This window comes from Apteryx rowi, unplaced genomic scaffold (genome assembly GCF_003343035.1).
Source record: "Apteryx rowi isolate R43461 unplaced genomic scaffold, aptRow1 scaffold_96, whole genome shotgun sequence".
In the NCBI taxonomy this organism is placed as follows: domain Eukaryota; kingdom Metazoa; phylum Chordata; class Aves; order Apterygiformes; family Apterygidae; genus Apteryx; species Apteryx rowi.
Window position 1 is genome coordinate 2190845 of NW_020451271.1, and position 18349 is coordinate 2209193.

The following is an 18349-nucleotide window of genomic DNA, read 5'->3' on the forward strand; positions in this document are numbered from 1 at the left end:
CTCCTCACCGATGATGGGTCTCTCGTTGCCCCCCTTCAGGCTGCCGCGCAACGCGGCCGAGGCGACGGCCCCGCAGCAGAGGAGCAGGAGGAGGGCGGCCCCCAGGAAGAGAGAGACCCCCGCGCGGCGCCGCATGGCCTCGCTGCCCCTCGCATCCAGCCGAGCCGAGCCGAGCCGAGCCGAGCCCGGCCCCCACAGCGCCCCGCCCTCGGCCGCACCCCCCGCGCCACCTCCCGCGCGCCGCGGGGCACGCTGGGAAATGTAGTTACAGAACCAAACCAGGTCTCCGTCCCCAGGGCGCTCGGGAGGGCACCAACCGTCAAGGGACGGTCAGCAAGAGCCCCTTCGGCCTACGAAGCATGTCAGCAGGCAGCCCGAGGCCTTTTTCACTGTAAAAATGAAGTATTAATGTATGCCTGAAGCCAAGGAAGGAAGTTAAGGTGGCTGCAGGCTCCGCACCAACAAAATCCCCCTCCGAGGCCTGCTGCGGCTTGGCCCCGCCCCGCCCAGGCCTGTTCCCCCCCGCCGAGCCGCCCCGCCGACCTCACCTACCTCTGCTTTCCTCCTGCTTTTCTGTCCACTTTGGCTCTGACGGCTTCACATTTGCTCCCCCTGTTATCCTACCTTTGATAATATTCCCCATTCAACAACATTATACTCCATAACCAGTTAGAAAAAGATAGACATAAGGGAATATCTGCTCTTTATTTAATTGTTTTGTTTTTAAACATGCAGATGAAAATCATTGAAGCTGCTCTAGAAGGTTTGATGGAGGGTCACTGAAGAGGCAGACCACCTCTGGCACCACGTCCCCAAGCTGGAAGTCACTGGAGACTTGGAAGTGCCCCAGCAAGACAAGACACCTCAGCTGTGGCTGCTGGTGCTCTTCTCCTGGCACGCAGGCTGCTCTTTATGCAGGGTGCTTGGGGGATGGCCTCTGAAACAGGACAGCCATTCTAGGAACTATGGCTTGCTTCCAAACTACAACAATCAGCGGTCTTTATTATTAATCATTAAATTAATCCTAATAAAGCCTAATCCTTAGCAGTTCTTACACTCATTATGTTTTTCCTAAGACAGAGGTAAAAAATTGCCGTAGATTTTACTGAAGTCCCTCTGGTCCAATCTGCTGTCTCTGAGAATGCAAATATTGGCTTCTTTCATTATGCTTTTTGAGGATATGGGAGGCAAACAGCCTACAAGTCAAAGATGAAAATACTTCCAATACTAAATAGCTTTCCAACTGCCTTTTTCCTAAGAGCTATACAAAGCAACACACTTCTGTGGCTAATATTGCAAGCAAGGGTTAGGAAGAGGTAACACTTAGAAAAAGTAATGCTTATGTTATATATATTATATAAAATAATTCTGAGCTCTTAAAGACAGACAAGACTTGCTGGTTCATCTAGAAAAGGTTTATTATTATAATGATGTTAATATGTATAAAATTATAAAACATAGTGCATTACAGTGTACTTATAGTCAGTAGTAAATTATATTTGCATCAGTATTTAACAGCAAGTTTCTTTTTTAAAGGCACTCCTGGTCTTATTATGAAAGAATAATGCACTTGCAGATTTTTGTTTTGTTTGTTTACCCTACAGTTCAAAGCTAACATATCTCCACCCATAATCCACCTCTTCTACTCGTTATGCAATATATCCCGATTATCTTGTGTCCTTATTATTAGCAGCAACTAATGTTGGTCCTTATATACAGAACCCCTAGTTTCTATATTAACGTGTAAACATTAAAAGCTAATTAAGAGTTCATGAAAAAAAATTGCACTAAGTACTCTAACTGAAGTAGTCTAACTGAAGTAGTTTGTATTTTGTGTCTTCTAGGTAAAACAGCTACAATTAAGAGTCTTGTTTCATAAGAAAAGGTTGAATTTTCCTGTGAATTGAAACATGATTCATTCCTTTTATGTGGTACATATTCAAGGATTAAAACTGAACGAGCATAAAATTAAGACAATATCTTCCAGTTCTCCAGTTTTAAATAATTTGGAACTTGAGTTAGATACTTGCAGAATTGACAGATGCCTGACTACTTAGTCTATTTTCTTATAAAGAAGAATTTATAAATTCAAGACTGAGTTGTTACCAAACTGAGATAAATAATGGGATAAATGTACTCTAGAACTTGATGTACTAACAAATTTTAACAGAAAGCAGAGTGGAAAGTAAATTAACCTTTTAGATTATTAAATCTTGAGGAATGTAAGATGATATTGCTATGTAATGTGAATGACAGCTTTTACACATACTGTGTTTGTATTTGAATTGTGCCCTTTGGGAAAAAAATCTGTTTTCAATAAGTATAGACAGATTTTTTTCTCCGTTACCATTACAGAAAAAGAGAAGATGGCTCTACCGAAAATAAAAAAAACAATTCTTCCAGTGCCCAACAAAAGATATAGGTTGGCAAGTTGCCAATTACCTTTCTAAAAATAAAATGAAGATACTCAGCACCTCCTAGGCTGAGGTCCAAAGTGACCTACAAAGCATCATTAAACCACACAATCCATTTCTAAAGTTCAGGTCCACAATGGATAATCTACTTCACCCTCCAAAACAGACAAACTGATACTGCAAACAGCTCTCTTGACCTCTATAGTGCTCCACAGTAGAAATTAAAGGTGTTCATAATCTGAGCTGCTTATAGCTTTTCCATAGAGAGCATCTCTTCGAAGAAACAAAGTCAGAATTTTCAAAGTTGTGTTCCTCCTGATTCATACTGTCTTTTAAAGAATGTGTACACTGTGTTTTCCCTACCTTCCTCTAAAAAATTGGCAGATTGTGTTAATTAATGCAGCTTCCCTTTTTGTACTAAGCAGCAGAAAGATAACATAAATGTCTCACTATTGCTGACTAATCTTCAGTTTGACTGTGCAATCTCAGCAGTGCAAACTAACACAACGGCCATTTCCCTGAGAATTAGTCCAAAAAGCAGCTGCTTTTCACTCCTTGTACAATTACGCCTGTAATAATACTTCCACAACAAACTAATCTACCCCATTCACATTCTGCACTTCTCTTAAATCATTTGGCTTTGTATCCTGTCATCTTGACAAGCCAAGATACAAGAGATAAGCATAAGGTTCTGTACTGCATTATTACAGGCTAGTAGTGTCCAAAGACTTAACAGGAGCAATATCAATCTCTGATATCCAGCACATAGGACTATTCAGCTTTTTGGTACACAACTTAATCAATCACAAACAGTATTGCAAATATACGGAATTCATTAACCCCTTCCGATATACATACTTATATACTCTAGTTAGTACAAAAGTGCAGTTAACATGATACTCTGTACCCTGCAAAGACATACTGGTTTTATTTGAAATAATTTCAAGTTTATGTGAAAGATTTCAGATTAAACTTTGTTCCACTTCCAGTCACCAGAAATTGATATAACACTGTAGTATGGTTATTACTGGGCAACCAGAGAAATACTCCGAAGATAATCTGCAGACGCCATTATGAAGTTAGTCCATTCTTCAGCAAGCACGTCAATGGAAACTTCCTCCCCGCCATATTCTTGTGGAAGAATGCTGACTGGGAAGTGTTCAGTCAAACTCTGCATGTAGTTATTTCCATGCATATACACCTAAAACAAAATATGGAAAGCATTTACTTCAGTATGAATGCTAGACTCTCGGGTGAAAATAGACAGCAAAGAAACTCAATGCAAGAGCTGAAGCCCTAGCTTGGTTCCACTAAACAAAACATTACCATGTACTTGTTCATAATGAGCTCCTTAAATGAGGGAGAGAGTACTATGTAAGTAAGTTTCTTGTAGGCACTCAAACTCTGTCCTGCTCAGTATTTGCAATTTGAGTGAGCATGGACTACAACCTGAGCGCTGCATTTTACAGAGCTACAGGCACAGGAACCAAGACTAACTCTATACACTTGCTTTGGATTGGTTTAGCTCTGCTAATCAGGGTGCACACTGTGTTCACACAGCTAAAGTGATCCAAACCATGGGAAAAACTTTGGCCTTTGGCCTTGTCATGCAAGATACCATATATTTGCTTTCAGTCATTTCAATGAAATGAAAAGTTTGGCACCTGGCCATTACTATCTGGTCCTTCTAAATATTTAAGAACATTAGGTACTATGTATGTAGCTTCAGACAGTGCCAAGGATGATATTCAGAAGAACCTGGATCTCATTCCTACATTTCAGTCCTTATTTTTCAGCTTTAACTGAAATTAGATCCAGAACTGCTCCCCCACTTTAACCCTTCTAATAAGGTAGTTTTGGTTGTTCTGCTATTGCATTATTATAGGTGTTTTGAAGCTTTGTTCATTACTTCCAAACAAAAACTTTTCTAGGCTACTTATTAACACTTGACAACGATTTTCTGCAATTAATTAATATATGACACAAAGACTTCAAAAATATTCACTGAAAAGGCAGTTAGCTGCCTTTTGTCCAATGCATCCTCTTCAGAACCTCAGATAATTAGAGAATAGCAATTATTTCTAGGAAGATAAGGGGAACTGGTCCTGCTATTTTTTTCTTGTGCTCATACCTAGACCTCTAACCCCAGGGGACAAGCCAGTCTACCTCCGTTCCATTCCATGAACTGTGATATTTGGTCTGTCTCTTCCAATGGGCCTTTACTGCCCACCTGCCCTCTCTCCTGCTTTTTGAGTTCTGTCTAGTCCATGGGACTCTCTGAGCTAGATCAGGCAGCGAGGGTTGTAGGGGCTTCTTACACAGGCCTTACTATGACAGAGGAAAGGCCATGGCATTAGGCTGTTGCAGCATTTTTTTTTTTTTTTTAAATTATCTTTTGAGAGTTAGGAACTGCACAAGGCTGGTAGGAACAATCTAACCTCTGTCCTACATTGAATCACACATGCCAGGAAAAGCAGACTGGCAAATCACAGATCACTGTGACCAGCAAAATCTGGGTAAGCTGTCCTGGAGCAAAGTGGCTACTGCGAGTGCACGAGGTCTRTGGCCTCAGACAAGGAAGCTTCCAAGTGGGAGTAAGAACAAAGAGGGCTGCTTCTTTTGCACCGTAGTCCTGATGTTAACATTTCACAGTATCCCCTCTTCTGCCAGCTGATACCTCCAAAATTCCTCCTATACTACAATGAATGCTTTCAGAATCCTTGGTGTGCATTTGCATCCAAATACAAACAGGGTTTTCAGGTTTAAAACTACAAATTAATATAAAACAACTAATAAGCTATTTGGAAAGCAAGTTGGAACTTTAGCCTGGCCTATTTAGCTATGCATAAATGCCTCTGCATATTCTTTGGAGCTAGAAAATTGTCTTCTACTGTCTTTGTATGGCTTGGAGCATAACAACGTTGTTCAGTGACAATTTCTCACTATCATTTACAGGCAGTGTGTAGCGAGATCTGACACCTATTCCTTTCTAGTTCTGTGGAAGATTTTCTGTGTGACCTTAAACAAATTATTTAACCTCTCTGTGTAACAGTGATTTTTATCTTTAGAGTGGTGGTAATAGCAATCACTTGCAACTCTCACATTACTGATGCCTACAAATGCTTTGCAATTAGATTCCTGCGGCCTGTACAGTAATAAAACATAAAAATGATTTATTCTTTTCAGTACTCAGAAGTAACAGATCCTAAGGAAAGTGCTAGAGATTGTCACATAGGGGTACTGTGACAGAAAGAAATATTTTGTATGCACTCACCCGTTCTTTTATTTTTTCAGTGAGAAAAGGCTTAATTAGAGCGAAGACTGGGTGGAAGAATAAAGGCTCATTAATCAAGTGGATACCTCGAACTTTCAGTGGAAAGGAATCCTGATAACATATATGAAAAACAGCATGAGAAAAAGAAATTATTAAAATGACTCTATTGTTAAAGACAAGTCTCTGAAAACTAGCTAGTCCATAGGTTACAGCACTCCCCTTGACTTTGCTAATTCCTGCACTTTGGAGTGCACCTAGTTTACACTGTCCTGCACAAAGCTTTGAAAAACATGTCTTATTCCTCCCATTAGAAGGAAGGCATTTCAGTATAAGTAATGTACACAAAGCTTGTGTTCAGCCTTTTCTCAGAAGTCCAGTTCTTCACAGCGGAGATCTTGCTGCTAGCTTACCAAAAAAGCCAGCTAGCCATGTGCTTTTATTGGCAACTGCACAGCATGAAAGAGGGTATGTACAAAGAGACTCTGTTGGTATTGAACCAAAGATTTGCCAAGAAATAATGAAGCCTGCTAGCTGTTTATTTTAAATAAATAATACACCATGTTACAAATTATATTTTTAAGGTTATTTGGGGAAAAATATTAAGATATAGGAAAATATTTTATAGTCAAATATAAAGCATTAAACCTACTAATTTTAAGTTAAATGAATGATATTTATAATTTAGAGACAAGATCTGAAATTAGTGGGAATTTTGCCCAAGCCAGAAGTTCAGTTTTACAGCAAGATCATTTTTCTTTACCGCTGTAATGAAAATAAAAATATATCTGCTATATAGCCTTTATAATATGAAATATTACTAGTTAGTAGATTCAGAATTTATTTAAAAGTGCCCAGCTTCAAAAGAAAATATGGCAATATTCAAAGACAGCATTAAGCGCGGGGGAAAGAATAGCTTCCATTTATATTCCGCCTAACTGATACTACCTCTGTAACCAGAGTTTTACTAATAGAAACTGTACTTCTCACAAACAGTTCTCCCCCCCCACCCCAGTAGCCCTCTTCACATTATTTCATGCATTCTTCTATGGGTAAGGAAAAARAAGAAAATACACAGTTTCCTAAGTGCAAACTTCTTTTAGATTTTAATGTAGGATAAAGACTTTAAAACTATTAGATTATATGTTTACTGCATGTTATTATGTATTATTATATGTTTAAATTCTGCTATCATGTTTTTAACAAAATAATGTGATTTTGCCTGGGGTAACAGATTTTTCAAGATGATATTACTTATCGATATTACTTTTTGATGTTACTTTGCTTTTCATTTCTTATTGTACATTTCCTTTCTATATACTTCTATTTCTCTACATAAGATAATGATTTGCAAGAAAGACAACATTCTTAAGAGGAAAAAATAGGGCTGAAACTAAGGTTCCTAAATTTTTGCAACAATAGAACAATTTCTGGGTGAAATATATAAACCCAATTTAAATGATGATAGGAATCTGAAAAAAAGAATCAAGCTTATTTCGCTTTTAAGAAAACACTGGAAACAGTCTTTTTTCTCCCATTTTCAATAGCTATAACAAACATTTAGAAGCTTGAAAAACATGGAAAAAATTGGAAATAGGTCAAGACAGAAACATCACATTCAAAGAATTTCCTGGTTGCAGGTACAGATTGAAACCTTCAGATTTAATTGTGAATCCTCTTCTTCCTCCTTTCCTCTCACTATTTGAAAGTTATAAAATTACTAGCAACTTGTACTCTGCCTCAGAAAGCAGCTAACACACTCTCACAGCAACTCATGAGATCTGGCCCAAGATCAAGATTTCTCTTATTCTAGATGGGAAAAGTTGGAAATGTCTGCTGGTTTCATTGAAATTTCACAGTAGATATCAAAAAGGAAGAACAACTGAAGTTTCTATGCTATTAGTCCAATGACTCAACCTCAGATATGAGCCTTACCAAATCAGAGCAAGAGATTATCTCCCTGGGTCATTGCTACGTCACAGGTCAACAGTTTTATTATTACTGATTTTCAGCCTAACTTCTGAAGAAAAAAAGGCTTATAGGACTACACCATAGCTCACCTGTCAATTCTCTGTCCTTCTCTCTTTTTTTTTTTCCCAAGTAACCTTTGAATCTATTGACAAATTTCAGCCGAATTCGACAGAAAGAAAAATATCTTAAAGACAGTCAGTCCCTATAAGTTTTGTGAAAATGAGAGGTGAGGTAGCAGTGAGTTGCACAAAACAATGCTCACGTCAGGGGGAAAAGCAAGCAGAACATAAGCATTATACATTCTGCTGGTAGCAGATGGATGGTCACTTAACATCATCCATACTGGCCAACAAGTTAGTACAGTCTTGCTCTTGACTGCTCTTAGCATATGCTATCTTCTCTGGGTGTCGGGGGGGGGGGGGGGAAAAAAGGTCTTTGAAAGGTCTTTGAATGTAGCGTTAATGCTCAAAAGAATGGAACAGAGGAAGTGAAACGGGATAACTAACACAGATCCTTACAAAATCAGGCTTCATCTGTTCTTACGCTCATGGAATTCTTATGCTGTAACAGATGGGTGGAGTTCAAACAAAACATCAGTGGTTATAGGGCATTTGCTGCTATACAAGAACATACTTTAAGTCACATCAAGCATAACTTATACCTAAGTTATCTGACTTTGAACAGATTTAAGATTTTGTTCTTTCAAGCTGCATGACCTCTACAAAGACCTAAGGAACGCAAGCTTGCCATAAGTTTGAACAGAAAAATTTTGAGGGATAGCAGTGAAGTAGCTCAAAGCAATATGTCATACTTACTGTGAGMACAGCAGCAATTTTATTGGCCACTGCTGGACTGATTTGAAATGCATGAGCGAATTGCCACCCTTGCAGATCAAAGATAGCCTTGACTCCATTTCGCTGAGTTTCGATCTCCTTTACAATGAGTTCAGATGTGATAAGACTTACCCGAAACACATCATATGCTGTAAATAATTTGGGATCCCATTGTCCTGAAGAATAACAGATTGCACTGTATTACCACAAGGATACCACATACACCTCTACTTCCGCTTGCTACTGCTTCTAATGTGCTTCTCAGGAACGAGAAGTAACCAGCAATATCAAAGGTTTTGAAATAACTTCTCTACTGGCAAATCTGTTTATTTTCTGTGCCTGCTTTGCCACTCATTTTTCACATTGTATTTTGTGGCTGATACCAGAGAGGCTACCTACTATAGTATTTTCCACCTACAGCTGTGGCCTCCAATACCAGAGTTTGACAGGAAGAGCTTAAGCCAGGTTAGCAGAAACCAAACGGAAGCATGGCATAGCTCAAAGGGGATAATCACTGGCCACAGGCTTCAGCAACTCCTGAAGGAAGCCACAGATCATAAATTCATAGCCTATGCATTTTTCTTCAGTACAGTAATTCTGCCAATATTCAGTGAATCCCATTTTTTTCTGAGGCCTGAGCAAAGAATTGCATGGGAGGAGTCTTAACCCTAGCTGTGATCTTCAGAGAGCACAACTTTGTAGGGAGATGTAATACCTTCTATCAGACCAGCTGGTATTAAAAAAAAATTCTTTGAGAGCTGGCAAAATCATTTCTYTGTTCAAAACAAAGAAACAGGCTAATGTGTAATCATTTAGTCACAACATTTTTTTAAAAGACTGTTGAGATTGCATCAAACAAACCAAGGATCTTCAGACTGTTGCTTATACAGGGCACTTTGGATACATCTAAACAGTGGAAATCAAGTGAACTTCTCACCTCAGGCCTAGACTGAAAGTTGGTACATAACCACGTGTGCACCCCTTCTGCTATTCTCTTTTTCCCCTCTATGCCACATCTGCACCTGTATCACAGTCTCAGCATATGGCTTTAAAAATCCTCATGGAAACCAATTACTGCATGGACCCTCAGGCCCAAATAATTACATATACTTAAAAGTTGTAAACATTTAACCTCATTACTTTTTTGATTTAGACATAAATACCACTGAAAAGGAAACCATTTCTTCATAAAAGATTGTACAGCTTTAGCCATACTAGTATATAGGACAAATGATATAACTCCTTTTCACCTCAGTAAACCCTTTATATTAACGTTAAGGTGTTTCTAAAAATACATGCATATTACAAAAGGGAACAGAAATATGTTATCCTTCTAGTTAAGACATTCTGACATAATTTTCAATTTTACCAACCCCTGGGGTTGTACCCATAAAAGAATTTTTCCACTTAAATTGTAATAGTTAAAAAATATATAATATATGTCAGCACACGAGCCAAGTGTGAAACAGGTCCGGGAAGTTTTGTCACTCACCAATTCTGTATATTAGAACTTTGCTTCCATGTGGGTCCCTTGATCTCAGGACTCCATGGTAGCCAGCTTGCAAAAGACCAAGAATGGAAGACGGTCGTAAATCTGCACTTATTTCTGGGCATTCAGTTCTCCACTTCTGGTAATTCTTCAATAACTGAGGGGAGAGAAAAAAAAGAAAAAAGTGCAGAGGTCAGATGAGGATGAGGTAAGTGAGATGAAAAGCACAGTTCAAAAAAATGTGTTTTCAACATGTGGCACAGTCACAGGTTTAATTTATTAAATTGACTAATGTTTCAATGTGTATTTTAAGCAAATCACTCCTAGAAGCAGAAAGTTGATATACTGGATCACATAAGTGAGCGGTCTCAAGTTCTGTGCATCCTACTTTTATTCAAAGTACGTTTTTTTCCTTTGGTTTCCACTGGACACTGAGCAGAAATTTATATTTGGTAAACCATAATATTGAGATATTTTACCACCTGGAGTTGTTATGATGAACTTAGAACTCTGTCAATTTGTTAACAGACTGCAACCATCCTGTTGTGCCAGAAGAGAAACCTGGAGTATGTAGAAAATGCTAGTAGTTTCTACATAAAATACAGGGGAAAAAAAGATAGGCTTTTTACTTGGGACATATTTAGGATTATTCAGTTTGATACTTCATCAGATTCGTTCAGGGCTTGTAGAAGAGATATACAAAATCTTACAGAAGGAACATCTCCCACCCCGCAAAGTATGGTCCCATTTAGTCATACAAAGACACATTACAAAGTCATTAATACTTGCGGTTTACTATTTGAAACAGATATGGTAATCAGCATATCTACAGCACATTTTCAAAGATAAGTCCCTCCCACCCCTCCGAAACAGCATAAAATAATGCAGTTGATCCATCTCTTTCATTACCCACTAGACAATTTTTCATCTCCCAGAGAGGAAATAATGAGAACCTGTTTGCTAAAACAGAGATACTGCCTATTGTCAGCAACATGATGACCCTTGTTCATAAGGCAGCATCATACGCTCATACTTCTGAGGGATAGGATGGGCTGTGTGTTGAAGGGTAACGGTTAATTCTAAAGAAGAAGAATCGGCTAAAGGCATTCCTTTCTGAGGTAACATCTATATAGAGGAATTACAGATAATACTATGAAAAGTTATCTTAAGAGATTGATCTTGAAAAATTAAGTTGGTGATGCAGTAATTCTAATTTCCAGTCTAATTACATTTTCCCCATTAAAATAAAGAAATGAGGTGGTGGTGGAGAAACTAAAGTTTACTTCTGACATTTTAAATAGGTAAGTAGGAATGCAAGACTATCTTCTATAAAGCTTAGTCTCAGTTCATCAACTAAAATCTGCCTCTGCTGCATCTCCCACACTAAGTTCCCTGGCACGGAATTTGGAGAGCTGAAGTATAGCCCAGGCAAATGATTTAAACTTTGTATTAAATTTTCCTAAACAGCTACAGTTTAGGCTTCTACCCTGAGATTTTCAAAGGCGTTAAGGCAATCAGGAATTTTCAGTACCTCGTTTCACAAACTGAAACATAGGTTTAAATCTTAAAGATAGCATGCACAGGCTAGCCTGTCAAATTGTTAGTGTTTTTGCTGGTTTGATGAAATAAAATACAATCTGATCCTCAGCACAGTTTCACATAATAAATATGTTCACCACAATGAAAGTATCAACCAACATTCTCTGAAGTCTCTTAAACTGTATTTATTAGTTTCTAAATTACCCCACATTTCAAAACAAAAGCAATAGAGTTAAAAGAATTGTCAGCTCCAACCAGTAAAACACAATCTTAAATAAATTACAAATTTCTCATACCCATGCAATGATCCCCCGAGACAATCATTTTCTTTGCCTTCCTCCTAGAAAGGATGGCTGGAAGGAACCTCAGTGGAAACTGAATTCATCCCTTGGAACATCACAGCATCAACCATGCCAAACCTAATCCTCACCACCTTGTACCTCATAGTCTGCTTATGTTAGATAATTAGTCCTAACAGTGATTTCTTACTATTCCCTCTACTTTCAAGTTTCTTGTATCATATTATACACACACATTATTTTTTGTCATCTTAAAGCTCTTCTTTTCAGATGAAGATCCTGAATTGTCTTGAAGGTCTCTCAAATGGATTGTCACGAGGAAGCTGTTTAATGGGCATTAGTGTTTGTCATCAGAATTCACTTACGAATAGATGAGATACAGATCAGCAATTATAGATATGCTTCATGGAAATATTACTTATAAATATGTATTGAGCGACGAAGAAGCTCTTCAGTCACACTAGAATCCCATTTGATTTGATATTGAGGAAGTCTATGAAAGCTAGATCCTAAACCATACATTGTAAATGGAAGAGTTGAACTGTTGGAAGAATTTTACTACAGAAGTTTGACCAGTTTTTGCATTCAAACAGTTCTAGTCTAGTAGTCTAGGCTAACTGGTGGAAAGAAAAGGTTAAAAAAAAAAAAAGAGAGAGAGAAAGGTGGGGTGGCAGGGGGGAAGAAGTTAATTAATAGAATGAAGTAAATAGAAGTCCACTGTGATTGCAAAAACAGGCCAGATTAGATACTATGATTATCTCACTCTGTTACTGCTTGACTCCTTACAAAGGGCACTGTTTGAGCAATCCTGACCACTTTGTGCCAGCCAGACAGCACTGTAGACATATTATTCTCTTTTGTCCCTCCAATACAGACACTTAAATAACAGCAAAAATACAAAAATACCCTCAAAATACTATCCAAACATCTATAGCTTCAATATTCCTTTCTTTTCTCCTAAAATCAGTTGTATCCACAATTTAACGAACATAATTAACCATTACATAATTATTTTAAACAGCTCTTTGAAAGAGCTGCTTGCCAAAACCAAGATGAGAACAGAAGTAATTCATTCGTTCAATCCTCTAAGTAATCCTATCCCATCAGTACAGTTAGTTTCTCACTTTCATGAATATTAACATTTTCCAAGAAGTTCTGAGGATAGGGAGAAGGGGAATGGGGTACATAGTTTATGACACACTAAAGATCCTTATGAAAGGCATGAGTTACTTACTGGAAAGTACCTTAGCAGTTTTTATTAAATTAATTGATTCTTAGCAGCTGGATATACTAAAGTCACATAGAGCTATGTACATGAGTAATCCTTGAACATATAACTGTGAATTCAGAAACTAGCAGTGGGCACGTACAATTTTCTTTCATTTTATTTTGAAAATTTGTAGTTTAACATTGTTTAAATATTCAAATAGATTTTTTTTTTAATTAGCAAAACACTTCTTCCAGTAAAGAGAACAAGGAAATAAAATATTAGATATAATAATCAGTCTGCATGTAGAAGATTAAGCAACCTAAAATAATCAGGGAAAACAGGAGTGTTTATTACATTTTATAAAAAATGGCTCATGCACTTACAATGCAAGGACAACAACTCAATGTACTTAGCATCKGAAAATATATGCAAGATAACTTGATAAATGGGGAAAGCTGGATGAAAAGCTTCAGTTTCTGGAGTTAGGTATTTAATTAAGAGAGTTTTCTGAGGTCTGTTGGGGATAGTTCCAGATTTCTGAAATCAGAGATGATAACGTTACTGATTAATCCAAGATTCATGTGCTACAAAGCAAAAAACATGAACTTAGTACTTTACCTAGAAATAAAAGAAAACAACGTGTTTGCTACAGAAACCAATGTGTTTGTATATAAAAATAGATTATTGCTTCTTGTTTAATAACTACTTGTTCATATTAACAAAGGTGCTATATAGAATTCGGCCTCTACTGTGCCAGCTGTTGTACCAGTATATACAATTTTTAGGAAAAAAAAAGTTTTCTATTGACATTCTTTGGAGGAGAAACCAACATTTCAAAATCTAGAATATGTGTGTGTGTGCGCGCACGCATGCGTGTATGTCTACCTATATACAGAATGCAAACATATGACATCTATAGAGATACAGACTATAAGAATATTTTTATATAGACATCAAATTTCCCTAATTGCACACTTATTACCTCTTTGCCTGTTGGGAGAAGACTGGTGTACACATAAGTTTAGGCATTTAGCTTAGCACAAAAGGAAGACCAGCTGACTAATTTATGTTTTGTCAATAGTCAGTTTGGAGAGCCTAATAGGGGCTCTTCCACCTTTCTGAGGAATCTCTCTGTATTGATCATTGAGGGAGGGTAAGAAAAGCAGCCAATTATCTGATTTAAGCCTGGTGTTTGAATTTGGATGGTGTGAAGATCCTCAGCGATAATGCCTGAAAGTCAGCGGTACCCTGGACACTGTGCAAAACAAGTTTTCTTTCGTATAATAGTTATTCTAAGCAATTATTTGCAGTACGACATACTAGAAGGTCTTGATTCCTCCACAAGTCAAATGCTTTCCACAGAGAGTCTAGTTATACCTTTGTATCAAACAGAACTTCTAAAAGGGTCCTAGATATTTAGATGGCTTTGAGCCCCATAAAAACAACGCTTACAAAAGTAAGTAGCATGTTATGAAAACATCTCTTGATGTGCATTTTTACTAATGTAAATGCTTTTCAATGTTGCATTGTTACTCAATGTAAAGACTTTCATTCTTTTCCCCAGAGAATAATTTATTTCAGGTACACAAAGGCAGTATCCTCAAGCCACTGAGAATTATCCTGATACTCTCTTCTGTCATGGGATGCAATGCAAAGGACATAATAAAACGCACTAGGGAAAAAGAGTTATGGAGGTAAGCAGGTGCCAGTTCTCCAGATTTCACTGAAGCTTTTTGACGTACCATTACCAAATCCAGGTGATAGTGTTTTTGATCACAATACAGTCAAACATATGCAATGTAGCTGTGTACAGGAAAAAAAAAAAAAAAAAAAAGGATGTAAATCCATTGCTAATGGAGACCCATGGGCCTTGCTTCTCAATTTGAAACATATATAGTAGGTAGGTCTATCTGTACAAATTAATGAGAAAACAACATGCTTAGCTCTTATATTCCAGACTGAAATTAATCCCCATGGCAGCATTAACATCTGATCTGTACCTGTACCTCCCACAGGGATTACAAAGGCACAGCTAAAAATCCAGTTACAATATAACACAGTTCCTTCTAAGTGTTATTTTTTTGTTGGTAAGTACTGCCCAGAACTTTCACAGGACAAGGAAATTTCTTATTTGCATGTTTGAGGTTTGTTGTGTTGTTTGTCAGTTATAGTTACCCTGTGTCAAAGGACTTCTCTGTTTATTCTAGGAGACAAATCTCTGCCAGCATTCCACGTAGACCGACTTAACTCTTTCTTACCAATAACATTCATATATTTAAAATCCTTTACGGGAAGCTATTTGCTTCTTCTGTATTCAAGTGGTCAGGGTTTATGCCTGCTTCTCCAGTCACTTTCTAAGGTAAGGCATTTGGCCAAATTTAATTCTTCCCATGATTCAAAACGCAAGAAAAATAATTCCCCCTTTTAATTTGAGAATAAACTGTTATTGAACTTAATCAAATATATCATTGGCTATAAAAAAAAAAAAAAAGACATTTTGGTTCTTAGAGTTCTTCAGATTCCGCTACCTATTTCAGTGGTGGATTTTCTTCTAACATGAAATATATCAACAGACCAGCACTTGAAAGCAAGTCTGGAATTGCCAGTGGAAAAATGTAAAAGTAATATCTGATTTAGGATTCCTGCTCCAATGAGTTATCACAAGTGATTTAGACACAGAATGTCTTGCCACAGTCTACCTCATTACTCTTTTCTGAAAGATTTCCAAATGTTGATAAACTGAAGTTTCTGATAGGTCAAGAATCAAATTCATTTGTGACAAATACCAGCCAGGGATGAATCAATAATCAGTCTTGTCAGTGGCCTCTTATTCCTTATTTAAGACTAAGTATAAGCCAATACTAAGAAAGATGCTGGGCAACAGCTTGAAGGCCTTTGGTCATTAGCATTGACATAGCCACAGACTTTGACCATTCCTCAGCTGCTCTCCAAGTACTGTGGAGCTAATACGCAGAAGCCCAGTGGGTGAAATGGGCTGGATCCCTCTGACATGTAATCTGAGAGGGTACATCTAACCAGGAGTGTAGGGCGCACCCACTGTCTAGACTAATGACAGCAGGGCTCTGTCTAGGGTGAAATACAAACATAAGGTCTGCATGAGATCAGATTTGGACTAGCCGAAGATACACCTTATGACCACCATGGATCTTTGCACAATAATTCTCTAAGGCTTTTTAAGAAAAAAGTGGTTGCAGATAAGCACGTTCCATTTTATTTATTCTTGTTACGTGCTTTTTGCCTTCCTCCTATGCTGTTTCCAAAGAGAAGCAATCTAGAAATCAGTGTTGGCTGGTAGACTAAGTAAAAGTAGCTACAGCATTTGGAGACCTGGAGTGCTAGATGGAAAGATTAAACTCTGGTGGTTTTTTGAACATCAGAGTCTCTTAGTTCAAAGAAGGATTCAGACAAGAAATTTAAAACTTAGCACCCTACAGACCCAGAAATTCTAAAAAGATTCTGTAAAGAATCTTCCAAAGTAAGTCCCCAGCCCTAGAGAGGTGAGGGGTCTGGAAGGATAGTAAAGGATGTTAGAGACATTAGACAGTAAAGAATGTTAGTGGGTCGCAGACAAAAAGGGGGTTAACTCTTAAGAAGGGCATAGGAAATTTTCTACTTTGTAGACTCCATTCTCAATCTAGCTTAGATTCCACATTCTTCAAGATTAGCGCTGCCTACAATATTTTCTCATGATTAGTTACAAGAAAGCGCAGAAACCTATGGGTCAAATTCTGGAATGCCACTGCCCTGTCTACAGAATTATCAGCTTCCAATATTACAACATATGTAGGAGTGCATATTTAGGAGTGCATGTTATCTTCATTAAGTGCTACTTTTTGAACCAAGTAATATATGAAGAATATTTGGCTTTTGGGGGGAAAGAAAAAGAAGACAGTCTTCACAGTTACAGTTCCTAGTGCACATGTCTGATAATGAGCAATCTCAGGGCTTTCAAACAAAGGTAAGATACATAAAATAATCAAAGGAATGTGACTTGACTTGCTAGTTCTTCTGCTAAGGAGAAAAATTTGAAGCTGTGACCAAAGTCTTATGAGCCAAATGAAAAGAACACAAAATACAATTTTTAAAGCTACTGATGATTAAGGACTTAATTCAGTTTCCGATATGTTCGTTTAGCTATCCTGAGCTTGCAATATACCCATATTTGAACAATCTTCTGTTATGATGGCACTAAATTTGGAAAATCTACAGCATATAGAAGTCAGAAAATAAAGGTGAGGTTTGTTGGGCAATTCTGCGTCACCCACATCAAATTCTATTAAGACACAGTCTCTGTTTGATACAAGTGAATTAATGGTTTGCCTTGAGAAAATTCAGAAATACTTTCTGTTCAAAATAGTTAGTGGTTATCAATCCACCCATATAAAAAAGAAACCATTACTAATAATTCCTGTCTTAGGATATTTAAAATACACACTCACTGTCAGTATGGCAAAGAGCCATACAAACAGCCAAGAAAGTAACAAATCTTATCAAAGCCTGAAAGAAGTGCTATGAATGAACGGACTCCAACATAAAGGAAATTATTTACTGATATCTTTGAGTCAGGGCAGCTCTAAAAGAAATATGTAAAAAAAAAAAAAAAAGTAGTAACAAAGAACAAAGCATGATAAGGATGTTCTTTAAAGTGTATTGCTTCCTGATGGGAGTTGTGACCTTAGCACATTTACTGTAACCTTTAATTAGGCGGGTGAGATTACACGAAGCTACTTAGAGTAACGCACACTGCTATGGCACCACTCCAGAGAGGCGCATCCCCAGCAATTAGTTACACTCCGAAACTCCCTGCTTGGCCTAGTCACAGGCGGGTTTACCCACCCAAACGCCTACTCTAGCCCTGTGCCTGGCCCTAGTGAGGGCAGCGCACCTCCCCGCCCCCCCTCCGTTTCTGAATCGATCAGCCTTCCCCGCACCTCCGCCCCCCCCGGGCCGCCTGCGGGCACCCGAGCCCCGCGGCTGGGGGCTCGGGCACGACGCCCCGCGGGAGCCTCCCCGCGCCCCTCCGCGCCGGCCGGCAGCCAGGGCTCCCGCCGCCCTCCCAGGCCGGGACGCACGGCCCCCCCTCCCCATCCTGCTGCTCCTCCTGCTCGCCCCTCGGGACTCCGACGCTCCGCACCCCTCTTACCCTCCAGGCCGGCTCCAGGTCGAAATCTCGGGCTCGCAAGAACCGGAGCAGGAAGGAGTCGACGAGGGGCTGCGGCCAGCGCTGCCTGTGCTCCGCCTGCGCGCGGCGCCGCAGCTCGGCCAGGGCGCTGCGCCCCCGCGGCGACTGCTCGGGCAGCTC

General features: G+C 38.7%; 2 protein-coding genes across 9 annotated transcripts in view; both read right to left on the minus strand.

Moving 5' to 3' along the window:
- GGH (gamma-glutamyl hydrolase) overlaps positions 1-173 on the minus strand; it is a 25562-nt gene extending 25389 nt beyond the window's left edge. For all 8 annotated transcript variants that reach the window (XR_003251755.1, XR_003251754.1, XM_026054693.1 and 5 more), the window contains exon 1: positions 9-173. Coding sequence is in view for 6 of the 8 variants with exons in the window: in XM_026054693.1 (XP_025910478.1) it covers positions 9-135 (127 nt within the window). In the remaining 2 variants the exon portion in view is untranslated. The remainder of the gene's footprint in view (positions 1-8) is intronic.
- Positions 174-3438: 3265 nt separating this feature from the next.
- Positions 3439-18349, minus strand: part of TTPA (alpha tocopherol transfer protein) — a 16013-nt gene continuing 1102 nt past the window's right edge. Inside the window, exons 2-6 of the mRNA XM_026092300.1 lie at positions 18191-18346; positions 9982-10135; positions 8472-8665; positions 5689-5799; positions 3439-3615 (exon numbers count right to left, since the gene is read on the minus strand). Of these exons, the coding sequence (XP_025948085.1) occupies positions 3439-3615; positions 5689-5799; positions 8472-8665; positions 9982-10135; positions 18191-18346 (792 nt within the window). The remainder of the gene's footprint in view (positions 3616-5688; positions 5800-8471; positions 8666-9981; positions 10136-18190; positions 18347-18349) is intronic.